This window comes from Dryas octopetala, chromosome 3, assembly GCF_963921425.1.
Source record: "Dryas octopetala chromosome 3, drDryOcto1.1, whole genome shotgun sequence".
Classification (NCBI taxonomy): Eukaryota; Viridiplantae; Streptophyta; class Magnoliopsida; order Rosales; family Rosaceae; genus Dryas; species Dryas octopetala.
In genome coordinates this window covers 1,645,176-1,658,982 of record NC_141368.1, presented here as the reverse complement: position 1 = coordinate 1,658,982, position 13,807 = coordinate 1,645,176, and the positions used below count along the sequence as shown (strand labels likewise).

At 36.3% G+C, this 13,807-nt stretch overlaps 1 protein-coding gene across 1 annotated transcript; it reads left to right on the top strand.

The window, feature by feature from the left end:
- Positions 1-7,281: 7,281 nt before the first annotated feature.
- LOC147289324 (S-type anion channel SLAH2-like) lies at positions 7,282-9,626 on the top strand. Its single transcript, XM_086234798.1, is given in 6 exon segments — positions 7,282-7,461; positions 7,649-8,140; positions 8,238-9,011; positions 9,128-9,159; positions 9,264-9,484; positions 9,487-9,626. Coding segments are annotated over 6 exon segments (1,839 nt in total).
- Positions 9,627-13,807: the final 4,181 nt, after the last annotated feature.

The window sequence follows — 13,807 nt, the reverse complement described above, 5'->3', positions numbered from 1 at the left end:
ATTTTTGTTAAGTTTTCGGGATAATTTCGACGAAATTGTCGAAAATTTCGGCGAAATTTCGGCGGTGAGAGGAAAGCTGGGTTTCTGGAAAAAAATGGAAGCCGAGACTGGGGGGGGGGAAGCTGGGCGACAGGCGGTGGGAAGCTGGGCGACAGATCTCCCCCGACTGAGATATGGGTTTTTGGACGGCGGGGGGCGACGGCAGGAGGGCGACAGCGGGAGGGCGACAGCGGGGGGGCGATCGCGGGGGGGCGACGGCAGGGGGGCGACAGCGGGTGGGCGACGGCGGGGGAGCGATGGCGGGAGGCGACGGCAGAGGGGGAGGGAGGGAGGGAGGGAGGGAGAGAGAGAGAGAGAGAGAGAGAGAGAGAGAGAGAGAGAGAGAGAGAGAGAGAGAAAAAAAAAACAGTAGCTGCGTTCAGGAGACTCGGGGGAGAAGAAAGGAAAGGAAAGGAAGGGAAAAAAAAGAAGAAAAAAAAAAAGAAAAGGGAGGAAAAAAAAAGAAGAAAAAAAAAAAGAAAAGGGAGGAAAAAAAAAGAAGAAAAAAAAAAGAAAAAAAAAAGAGAAAAAAATTAAAAAGTTTAGGATTGATTGGAGTTTGCCGGTTTGGGGCCTTTGGACAATTGTAAAGAAAAGAAATGGTTTGGAGTTTTATTTGGCCGTTTTGGAGTTTCGTTTAGTTGTTTTTAAACCATAAACTAGCAAACTATAATATATTTCTATATAAAAAATAATTTAAAATATCCTAAAAGGCCTAAACCCTAATATCATATACCATATTCTAAACAATATAGAATATTGATTATAAAATACATAAGGTTTAGTATACAGATTATAGAGTATAAATAATATACTAATTTTATTTAACAGTATTTGCCTCCAGCGCGCATTATATTCATCACATATCACATGAAACCTACCATATAATTTGGTTTTTTTCAATGTTTTTTATCAATGTAGTAGATAATATGTTAAATAAACATATTGTGAAGTTTCATTTAAAATTTCCGTATTTTGATAATAATTTCCATCGTTTCCGTCGAAATTTAAAAATCTTCGAAATTTCCGTCGAAATTTCCATCGAAATTTCCATCGAAATTTCCTCGAAACCCGAAATTTTATTCCTTGGTTCCACTTGCCTTTTTCCTAATTATTGAAGAAGAAAGTTGGAGGAAGATCCTCAATTCCTCACTGTCACTGAGTGCATATGTAATTCGCCCTACCAAATGGGTTTGGTGCACCCATATTTTGGAGGCACATGTGGCTGTACTGACCATTATTATAACTGTATAATTTTATTTTTTCTTTGGGGTTTTTTTGGGTCCTTTTTATATCAAATAGAACATAATTGGCAAACTTTAATTAGTTAAGAAACCAGAATCTTTTCTATAGAAAAAAAAAAAAAGTCCTTTAACATATATGTATTGGTATCTAAATTTATTAACCAAAACCACCTAAAGCCCCATTCTTTTTTTGCGGGCCAACTACCACAATCTTATTATTCATTTGCAGACACCACACTCACTAGATCCCAAAATACCATCCGAAAATAGACTATACAAAAACATAACATGCAGACATCTTCCAAAATACCAGCATCAACGCATCACCAAAAAACAGAAACTGAAACTGCAAGTTCGCAACTCCAATAAACTGCAGTTTCAACTCTAATAAATTGCAGTTTCTGCAGTTTCAGTTCACTTACAGTTTCATAAACTGCAGAAACTGCAATTTAGGGTAAACCCAAAAAACTGAAACTGAAACTGCAAGTCCGCAAGTCCAATAAACTGCAGTTTCAACTCTAATAAATTGCAGTTTCTGCACTTTCAGTTCACTTGCAGTTTCAGAAACTGCAGAAAGTTCACTTGCAGAAACTGAAACTGCAAGTCCGCAACTCCAATAAACTGCAGTTTCAACTCTAATAAATTGCAGTTTCTGCAGTTTCAGTTCACTTGCAGTTCCAGAAACTGCAGAAACTGAACTAAACAAAAAAAATCAAGAACCTAAACATACTCATGCACAGACCTTGATAAGAAGAGAGAAAAGTCGGGATCTGAATGATTTGATTAATTGATAAATTGGATCGAAATTAGTGGCGGGCAGCGGCAAAATGGCAAAGCTGGATGACGAACAGATTGCGGAGCTGCTCATGGTGGTGGTGTTTGTCCTGGAGGTGCTTGCTCTGCGAAGAAGAAGAACAAGAAGATGATGAAGAAGAAAGAGAAAAGAGACATAATGGGGGGATAAAGAGAGAAGATGAGCGTGAAGAGAGAAGAGAGAAGAAAGAGAATGACAAAAAGGAAATAAAATGGCAATTGACCAGATTTTAAGATAGCAACTTACCTTGTTATTAAAAAAAATTAATTGGTGCACTAGAGAGTAAAAACAATAATTAAAAGGTAGCTTAGGGTAATTAATTCAAAAAAAAATTCAAAATCTTTGGGGTAGGGCTGGACCGGATTTGATGATAAATGGACTGTAATTGGATTGCGCAATATTTCAGGTGGCCCAATATGTAATCCTGGTGAGTGATGAGTGGTGACTTTAACAATATTTGCTGAATAAAAGAAAAAAAGTTGACTAAATGTGACCAACAAAGGATAAAAGGACAAAGGTCCTCGCAATATTCTTATGAGTCTGTCACGTTGAGAATCAATGGAACAGAAGGGCCACACTCCACACCAGCGACACGACTAATCGGATAATCTTTATTAACCTTCTAATTAATCTTAGGGGGTGTCCCCGACTTAGATTTCATTGGATTTTAAAAGTCCAATGAAATCTAGGTGTCCTCAACTTAGATTTTAATAGATTTTAATGAACTTTAGGTGTCCTCAACTCAGATCTTAATGGATTCCAATGAAATCCAGGTGTCCTAAAAAAGTCATAGATTTCATTGTGCATCATCTTATTTATTGAGAATTTAAAAGAGGTTCCTTGCCAAAAAGAAAAAAAGAACAAGATGATTGGGAATCTTTTTGTTCTTGCCTTTTTTTTTTTGTTATTTAGTAGCTACGATATACGAGTCACAAAATCGAAGTTATAGATTTTTATTTGAGGGCTTATATTTCCACTCTTCTGTCCTATTTTTCTACCCACCTTATTTTTGCACTCACCATTAAATTTTAAAAAAAATATAAAAACACTCTTTCCACCTCCAATTATTCCTATAATACTCTTTGATATACAAACTCAAACACCCACCAATCTTTTTCCAACAAGAAGAAAAAGAATCTTATACCCATCCTATAATCAATCATAAATTTCAAATTAAATCCCTAAGATTAATATTCAATTTCTAAATCAAAATAAACATTAAAATATAATGAATTCTTAATCTAAACTATAAACAAACAAAAAGGGTTTATGGTATCGAATAATTATACGTTTTAATAGATGTATGGGCATCAACCAAATAATATCAACGATTTTAAGTTTTGGTGACAAAATAGAATTAGGATTTATGAAAAAAAAAAAAAAGAATTATGAAAAAAGATGGATGAGTGAGAAGATAGTTAAGGGGGTTAGGAATAGTATTTGAGTTGGTATATCAAAGGTTATTATAGGAATAATGGGAAGTAAGAAGAGTGTTTTTATATTTTTTTCAAATTTAATAGTGGGTGTAAAAATAAAGTGGATGAAGAAATAAGATAAGGAGGTGAGAATATAAACACTTTTTTTATTTTTATTATTATACTTTCACAATCCATGGCTAATCCATGTGGCCCATTAGCTCACATTCTAAAGACACAATATCCATTTCAAGTTTTTGGGCTTAAATTGACCCAAAATATATGCAATTAATTGGGCTAAGCAAGGACATAGATTCTAGAAATAATTACTCTATACTACATCTTTGCTATAGCTTTTAACTTCTAATACCATAATTATTAATATATAACAATCAGGTTAGTTTTATTAACAATCAGGTAAGTTTGACTCCACCTTATTCTGTTGACTCTACATGAGTGGGCTGCAATTACCATTTATTTCTTATTTTTGGTATTTCTTTTTCTTCTCGCTTTCTCCTCGAGTCTCTCTCTTCTCTTTCCTCTGCTCTCTCTCTTCCCGCGATGTCTCTGAAGATCGGACTCTCGCCGTCCGGCAAGAGTAGTCGGCGGTGTGGGTCCCATCCCCTTCCTCTCTCTTCCCTCTCCCTTCCCCAACCTCTGATGTCTAGCTCCAAGCAGATCCAGCAGATGGTGTGGTTCATTCGATCTTCTCCTTCTGGAGCTTAAGTGCGTTTCAATTTCTAGCTTGGTCGCGCGGGCAGCTTTGAGAGCCCGAACCTGGTTGCCTTGGCTCTCCACCTCCACGAGCTTATCAGTAGAAAGTTCTTGATTTTTTTTTTTTTTTTTAAGCTCAGTTTCTGAAACTGCAATTTCTAGAACATTACAAGTAAACTGAAACTGCAGTTTATTGGAGTTGCAGTTCCTAACTGCAAGTGAAACTGCACTGCAAATGAACTGAAACTGCAGTTTATTTGAGTTGCAAGCTTACAGTTGCAGTTACTAACTGTAAGTGAAACTGCAGTTTATTGGAGCTGCAGGCTTGCAGTTGCAGTTCTTAACTGCAAGCGAAACTGTAGATTCTGAAACTGCATTGCAAATGAACTGAAATTGTAGTTTATTTGAGTTGCAAGCTTGCAATTGCAGTTACTAACTGTAAGTGAAACTGCAGTTTTTTGGAGCTGCAGGCTTGCAGTTGCAGTTACTAACTGCAAGTGAAAACTGTAGTTTTTGAAACTGCAAAGTGAACTGAAACTGCAGTTTATTTGGAGTTGCAGGCTTGCAATTGCAGAACAATGCTTGTGAGTGAAGATGAACAATTGTCGATTTGGTAAAGTTGAAGAAAGAGATCGATTTGGCAAAGAAAAGAAGAAGATCAGTTTTGGACTGTTTATGTAATTGGTTTGGTTGTGATGCGTTTCTTTGGGAAGGTGTCCGCATGTTATATTTTGGGCTGGTAGATAGTGTCCACAAGTTAATAAAAATAGATTGAGTAGTTTTGGTTAATATTTGCTTTGTTAGTACCTTATAATTAATGGACTCTAGATTCTATTGTCTAACGTACCTATGTAATGTACTCAGAGAGTATGCATTTTAAGTTTTTTTCTTTTGGTCATATTGGAAGAAAGACAACTCTTAATTTATCTTAATTTTGTCAAGTATTCACTTAAACCCAATCCCACTTCTCCTCTACTTTTTCATTTCCAAATATTCATTTTCGGTCCTCTTAAAAAAAAAAAAAAAAAAAAAAAATTTCGCAGCTACAATGTCATTCGCGGGCATTGATTTTGAACAACAATTTATATAATGTAGATGAACACTAATTCCCAGAATAATAGCATTAATTTTGGGACCCTAACAACAAGGCATTTATGAGTCACCAAAGTTTAAGGAGCCATAGTAGACCTTGTACAATCAACTTTATTGTATGACTAATTACTAAATTAATTAATTAATGATATATATCCAGCTACTTGTTGTAGACTTGTAGCTGTATGTGGGGACTACCCTTAAACCTGTACGGTCCCTTTTTTTGCAGAATTTGCAATTTGCATTGCATATTTGACTCATAAATACTGTGGTTTTTGTCATTTTGGCTTCAATATAGATATATAGTCCAGAGGACCAGATCAGAGCAGTTGAAAATTGACGGCCCATGAATCAAGTTGCCCCCCAAATCCGATAGGATATGAGTTTTTCTTAATCAAAATTTTTTGTAAAATTATTTATTGATTTGCGGTTGATCTCAATTTCATACTTATCACTACATGACCATTCGGTCCATTCTAATATATATATATATATATATATATATGAATAATATAGATTACCACTCTACGTTTCCATTCATATAGTTTTCAGTTTGGGTTGACCGTATTTTTTCTTCGTGGTGCAATTTAAGTAATTATTAAAATATCTGTTATATAGTGACATCTTTCATTGTCCTATGTATTTGTTCAATAATACAAAAGATTTAATTGTCACATTGAAAGCAAACCGTGTGTCATGCATGTCCCAATCAGAATTGCCTATATATGAAAAATTTGACAATGTGCCTGACTTTTTTGGCAGCTTCTGATGTACATGTACTTAATATTTTGTTCTGTTTTCAGAACTCTATAATTTAAAAAGCAGTGTCAACCTAAGTGCTTTACGTGCAAGGTATATACTATTGTAATATATCGGATCAATATCTCTATACCGAAGAATATTAGGCATCAAAGACCTTTAATAACTCTTGTTTTCATTCATGAAATAGAGCCATAATAGAGGACAAGAATCAAACTCTTACTATGAGTGTAGTAAATAAGTGTTGATTTGTAACCGGAAAGATAAGTACCCTTTTTGCGTTCCCTAGACTATTAATTTACAGAATGAATTGTAAACTGGTGGTTCTGTGTTCAATATAAATTAATTGCTAGCTGATCAAACTGAAAGGTGGCACTTGTAATTGTTGCCTATATATCTAGCAAGTCAAACCCTAAAGTATAATGTAAGATTCAATTTGAGGGTGATGACAAATCATTCAAGCCTGTCTTAGGCTTGTGCTAGGTTGTCTAGCTATTTTGCATGAGATTACTGTATTCTCAAATAAACTAATTAAGCAGCCGTACTTATTAAAGAGGATGAAGTGCATCTGATATGTAATTGTCTGCAATTTGATTGCCTGCTTAGACGAAAGTGCTGCTTGGCATAGCTGAAAGACGTGTGCTAGTTGTGCTCCTCGTTCTTCTTCTTCATCACCCATATATTTTCTTGTCTCTATATGTATGGTCCTATTCTGAGTTTACTTTCATAGCTAGTCATACTGATCATCTGCTCCAAAGAGTGTACACTAGCTGAACTTGGATTTTGATCTATCAGCAGCCTGAGAAGTATTGAACAAATTTGCTTCCGGTATTATTCATACATATCTTTCGAGGTTAGTATTCATATTCTTTGCATTTGAACTTCAATTTTCAAGATAACATATCCTTACCAAGTGATTTTGTAGTTCAGATTATATGGATTACCAATTATCTTCAGTGCTGAATGCTGATGCATGGCCAATGTCGCTGGGACATCTCAACTGATCAAAATACTTTTTTTAATTTTAAAACTACCTTTAATTAGCAATATTTAAGTTATTTACAAACTATGATTTAGAAGGGATTCATACTTCCTAGTTTATTTAATGAAGGTTGAAATGTGTATAATGCCTGCATCAGAAAAGTTTCAGAGCCTCATATAGTTGAACTGTTCTTTTAATGCTTTTCAGCTGCAAATTTTACTGATGGAAAACAGAAGAAATCTGGATTCTGTGGAACATGATTCCCTTGAACTGCCATCTCTCATCAGATATATATCATCCAATGAAATGGTTGGCTTTGATAATGTTGAGGAGAATAGATTTCTCAATGATAAGTATCAATTACCAAGGGGCCTTCAACCTATCATCAATTCATCAGCTCAAGTAAGTTTATACATCTTCATGTTTCATGCTTGTGAAATTAACAAAAAAACAGCAGTACAGTACATTTCATGTTGAAACTGATCTCCATAACATGTTTGCTTTGTCGTTGATACAAAAAAGGAGAAGAAAAAGGGAAGTTTATAATGGTTCGCATATATTAACTTTTTGTTATGCATTTTTATACCAGGGAATTGAGATAGCTACTTCAGAAAGCGCATATGATGCATCTGAACCCCCAATTCATCAAAGGGTGCATTCCATTTCTATTAGCATGCCACCTTCACCAGTGGAAGTTCATTTACAAAACATCAAGAGAGTTCCCTTCGGTGGTGAACCAATTTTCAACAATGGAATTCCAGATTTTTCTGCCACAACTAATAGTGCTAGCAGCAGCAAACTGCCCAAAGCAGCAAAATTTCACTCTCAGCCAATGCCAACAAAGGAGGCAAATAACACTGGACATTTCCCTTATAATCCAAGCATTGAAAGGCTGAAAGATACGAGGTTTGATTATTTCAAAACATGGTCCAGGAAACTCGAAAGGCAGATAACACTACTGCGTGGAAAGACACCGAGGAAAACTGATGAACAAGAGGATGTTAATCTGCAAAATGCAGAAGTTTTACCTGCAGACCGATACTTCGATGCACTGGAAGGGCCAGAATTAGAAACCCTCAAGGTAATGTGTCTGTCATTCTATGTTCTGTTTCGATATTTACAAGTGTTTGATATTATCTTATAAATTATTTTGGTTTTCTCTCTCAACATTTGAACAGGCTTCAGAGGAAATACTGCTTCCAGAAGACAAGCAGTGGCCATTTCTTCTCCGGTACCCAGTTTCTTCATTTAGTATCTGCCTTGGTGTTAGCAGCCAAGCTATTTTGTGGAAAACCCTGCCCACCTCTGCCTCCATGAAATTTCTCCACTTGAGCTTGACAATAAATATGGTTCTATGGTGCATTTCTGTTGCTCTGGTAGCTATTATTGGTTGCATCTACCTTCTGAAACTGATCTTTTACTTCGAAGCAGTTTGTCGCGAGTACTTCCACCCAATCCGAATCAACTTCTTCTTTGCCCCATGGCTAGCCCTCTTGTTCTTAGCTCTTGGAGTGCCACCTTCATTTGCTGATCAACTGCATCCAGCTCTTTGGTATATCCTCATGACCCCAATTCTATGCCTTGAGCTCAAAATCTATGGACAGTGGATGTCAGGAGGGCAGCGCAGGCTTTCGAAGGTGGCCAATCCTTGTAACCATCTCTCCATTGTTGGGAACTTTGTTGGGGCATTGCTAGGTGCATCAATGGGACTAAAAGAAGGACCAATATTCTTCTTTGCTGTTGGTTTGGCTCACTACATGGTCTTATTTGTAACTCTCTACCAGAGACTTCCAACAATTGAGACAGTAATCCCAAAGGAACTCCATCCTGTATTCTTTCTGTTTGTTGCAGCACCTAGCGTAGCTTCCATGGCATGGGCAAAAATCCAAGGCTCATTCGACTACGGGTCACGGATTGGTTACTTCATTGCCTTGTTCCTCTATCTCTCACTGGCAAGTAACCTCAACTATGTTGCACTATTTAGGGGAAAAATTTTTTTTACCAGACAATCTGTATGATATGTTAGAATGTGCGGTCCTGATTCACTATTTGTTTTTTACTTGTATAGGTAGTCCGGGTTAATTTTTTTCGAGGATTTAAGTAAGATGTCCCTTGAATTTATTTCTCTCTAAATTGAAAGAAATTAATGTTCCTTCATTTGTATGCTTCAATTTTCTAACAATCAATTGCATTTGGGTCTATAGGTTTTCTCTGGCATGGTGGGCATACACTTTCCCAATGACTGCTGCTGCCATTGCAACCATTAGGTACTCAAATGAAGTCACAAATGTAGTAACCCAAACTCTGGCAGTCATACTCTCTGTCACTGCCACACTCGCATTCACTGCTCTGCTCATAACCACCATCTTGCATGCCTTTGTGCTCCAAGATCTCTTCCCCAATGACATTGCAATTGCCATTAGTGACGGAAGGCAGAGCCACACAGGATGTGGTTCCACCTTAGACATGGAAGCTCCGATTCCCAAGACATCGAACATTTCTTGAAGTTGGCAACAAGCTCTGAAAACAAAGACTTAGAAGCTTGTTTTAAAGCCGCTAAGCTGTGAGACTTTTTGAGTGACATTCACTTATGATATTATGTTCACTACTCGAACATGTGAGGAGCATCATAGTTCCAGTGAACATGCGTACAGAGTGCAACATGCATGAAATTTTGTGGAGAAAATTGAAAAGACTCATGTACGTACAAATATGATTGCAGAAATTAATTATTGCATAATATTGTGAGTTTGTGAGAGATGGGTGCTGCTCTCTGCTAGTATTGTGTATGTATGCTAGTCATTATTATTATTTATTTAATTTGGGGAGGGGGACTCATATTTGGATGTCTCCAATAAAGTGAAGAAAAAAACCACTGCATCAATAGTTAATTGATGTCGGATGTGTATGCTAGTTTTTTTTTTTTGGGATCGGGGTATGTATGGCTGTATGCTAGTTAACCTTTCAGAGCCAAAGAAAAACATAAAAAAGATCCTTGATTTTGCTTAGTTCATTGCCTTCTTGAGAATTATAAGTAATTAGCTTCCTCATAAAATCCATATGTCAATTTCATCCACATTATGTAGAGCGTTGACAAAATTACACTTGTTCCGCCAAATGGACCCAAATTTGGTATCAGTTCTTAACTTCTGTGGGCTTTATTTGAACTTGGGCTTAAAATTTGGGATTCGTTTTAGATTCACAGTGGGTTTCATTTTGGGTTTTAAGGCAATGGACAAAGATTAAGCGTAAGGCCATGAAGATAATACGCAGTACGTAGTTGAAGCCCAGAGGCAGACATTGGCGTTTGAGCTGAAACAAGGATCGATATATGCAAAGGGATGAAAGCTACGGGTTTAGGGAATAATCAATGGACAAGAAGGACACTGTATGTTGATGGGTTGTTGACAAAAAGAGAGGCATATATATACTGACATCCATATGGACCATATATGCATGCATGTATGATTAGAATCATCTGTGTAGGGAATAGTGATGCCCTACTATAATCATTCCTTCAATCTTAATGAAAATAATGAGAGCCAAAGTGGTACTACTCCTTGATAAGGACACTGCCCTAGCGGCCTAGCTAGCCTAGCTAGTGCAATGAATGTATACAAACAATACCCAATTGAAGAAAACAAGGTCTCAACATATATTGGAAGTTATATATATGCATTATTCATGGACCTCAAAATTGTAACAACCATCGATCCATCTTATATATTAAGCTCATCAATAGTGTTTATACTTCCGACATACGGCATACAACAAGTTTCTGGTCCCCCGGTCTCTGTTCGCTGCTCAGTTTAGGTTTTCGGTTCCAGCAATATATGCTTAATTTTGTTTCTTTTTATATAATTAAATACGCTAGCTGTCTGCAGTTGCAGTACTATTTCATAGCCACAATTAATTGTTGTTGGTCGGAGCCCATTTTGTTAATTGCTATGGCTACTAATTATCACTGTCCTAGCCTTGATCAGGAGCACTCAGTGACAAATGTGATATACAATACATGTATATTAATTCTAGTTTTGATGACTGTCTTGCATGTCTCTAACATCGATCCATCTCCTATATCTGGCTTAATTAAATGATCAACTCATGGTCTAAGTTTGCTTTAATTTCCACATTGAGACCCCGGGCCCGTTTCTACTAAATATTTTGAGAAATAAAGGCATAAATCATTACCAACTAGTTTTTAATTTAGTAATATTTCTTCTATTTCATTAGAAAATCAATATTCCAAATTCGAATATCTCATCTTTTATTAAAAAAAAAAAAACTGTATAAACATTAATCCATACGGAAATTCTCACATGAGCACTTGGGTCGTGTGGATTTAGTCCAAACTCAGATATTATACGTCCATACATGATACTTATTCTATATAAGAATGTCTATATACAGCAATACATGATGTTCATTTTATTGTTGAGAGTAATGTGGAGCAATGTCCTATATCGGAAAACTAGAGTTTAGTATATGTGCTTATAAGTCATGGGCATCTCCACCCATTGCCAATTGGTTTTGGGTTGGATGCTTTAATTCTATCATGGTATCAGAGCTTGGTTATCCGCGTGTAAGGCCAAACGGTCACACGTGCTCCCACGTCACCCAATACAATTTGTTCATGTGTAAGGCTCAAAAATCTCGCCACACGTGCGGGGGCGTGTTGAGAGTAATGTGGAGCAATGTCCCACATCGGAAAACTAGAGCTTAGTATAAGTCATGGGTCTCTCCACCCATTGCCAATTGGTTTTGGGTTGGATGTTCTAATTCTATTACTTATACATGTATAAAAACGTTCTTGTATAATATTTGTATCACCATATAAAAAAAAATCAGATATGAGAATGTATATAATGTATTGTCATATTGTATCTTGATCCAAACCAAATTTGACGACATGGGTGGTCATGAGAGAACGCCCCTTAATCCATATATATATATATATATATATATATTCTCACAGTGACTATTATGAAACATATTGATGACAAGCGCTGTAGTCATGACTTGGCTAGCTAGTGATATGTCTTGCTAGTTGCTACAGTGTCTAATTAAAGGGCCCAATAGCAGGGACAAGTAGGATGTATGAAGTTTTGGTCCCCACAGACTAGCTAGGCAACCTGCATATGCATATGATACATCATCATGCAAGCTAGCTAGAGTTACCAAAACAAGATAATAAAGCTAGCCACTCTCAGTCTCTCTATATATCTTGTGCTTCATTGGCCACGAAAGGAGAAGATCCAGAAAGGAGGACAAAAGGAAGTAGAAAGATGCACAAATTAAAAGCAATGTCATCCAATTTTGTCATTTCTGCCAACACATTTTGTCCATGTCTCCCTATCCTGATTGTTCACATGTGACAATTAAACAAACTTCTCTAGTACGTAGCTCTGTCTTAGCCAATTTTCTTACCATTCCCAATGGCTAATATTAGGCCACCGAATTGAAATGCATGCCTAGAGCTAGCTAGGCTTGTGAAGTCGCATCTATATGAATAAATGGATCATCGATCTTCAAGATTGAGAGAATGGGCATGCATGTGCTTAAAGCTAGGTAGCTAGGGCAAGACGTACACAGATCACACACAATACATTAATTGGGCTCCCTCTGCTTCATTTGGGGGACCAGCTCATCCAAGTTTTACTGCATGTGGCTATGGCTAGCCATTCACTCTTCACTACGTACTTCTCTGTCTTATACCCAACTCATCTGTCTTTCATAAATACTCAACACATCACTAGAACAGAAGAGACCTAGAGATCCTTAAAGCTTTTGTTTGCATGGTTCATAAATACCCAACTCATCTGTTTTTCGTAAATACCCAACTCAACGCCGATTTTTTCACTTTGCATGATTTCATTCTTAAAAAGATTTTATATTTTAGAATATAAAATCGTAGATCGAGATCGACCTATTTCTTTGTTAAAAAAAGGACAAAAAAATCATATATAAAAGTCTTTATCTATTTGTAAATAAAGAACGGGGGAAATTTCTGGGGAATTAATTAATACTATTTTCTTCAGTTATAAAACTCAGTAAATGTGGATATATATTAAACTGTGTAACATGGCTGTACTTGTTGCTTATTTTTTGGGGTCCGTGTCAATGACAACCTCCAGTTTCAAAATAACAATCCATCAAATTTAAAGCATGAAAATGCAGGGGCAATTTGGTCCGTTTCTGGGCCTGCATCGATCAATCGAATAATTTTTTTTTTATTTTTTTATTTTTACAGTAGCATCAATCGAATAATTAATGTAATTAATTTATAGTTGAGTAGATCGATATGAACAAAATATAAGCTACAATATTGGTACAAAGAGAGAGGTGTATAACATAAATGGGCACAAAGGGAGCCCATAGACATGATTATGTTGCAAACAAAACAATCCATCGGGTTTGGTGTGAACTGTGGAGGGTGTGTACCGATGGGTCGAACATACATAATCGAGCTACGTACTGATTATTACTCAAATTAGGCTAAAAATACATTTTATATCTCCATCTCTAATCAACACATGCACTATATTTCTACGCTATGTTAGATACAAATTTTCTACTTTTTTTTTTAAATTTATTTTTGCTTGGCTTTTAATCCAAATGCCTATATATTACCTTTTCTTTCTGCTAATTAATTCTTTACCTCTATTACACGTTACTTATGGTACCTGGAAATAATAGAGGAAGAGAAAGAATCTTTTGCTTTTGCAATCTTGTGGAAGCTTATTATAAC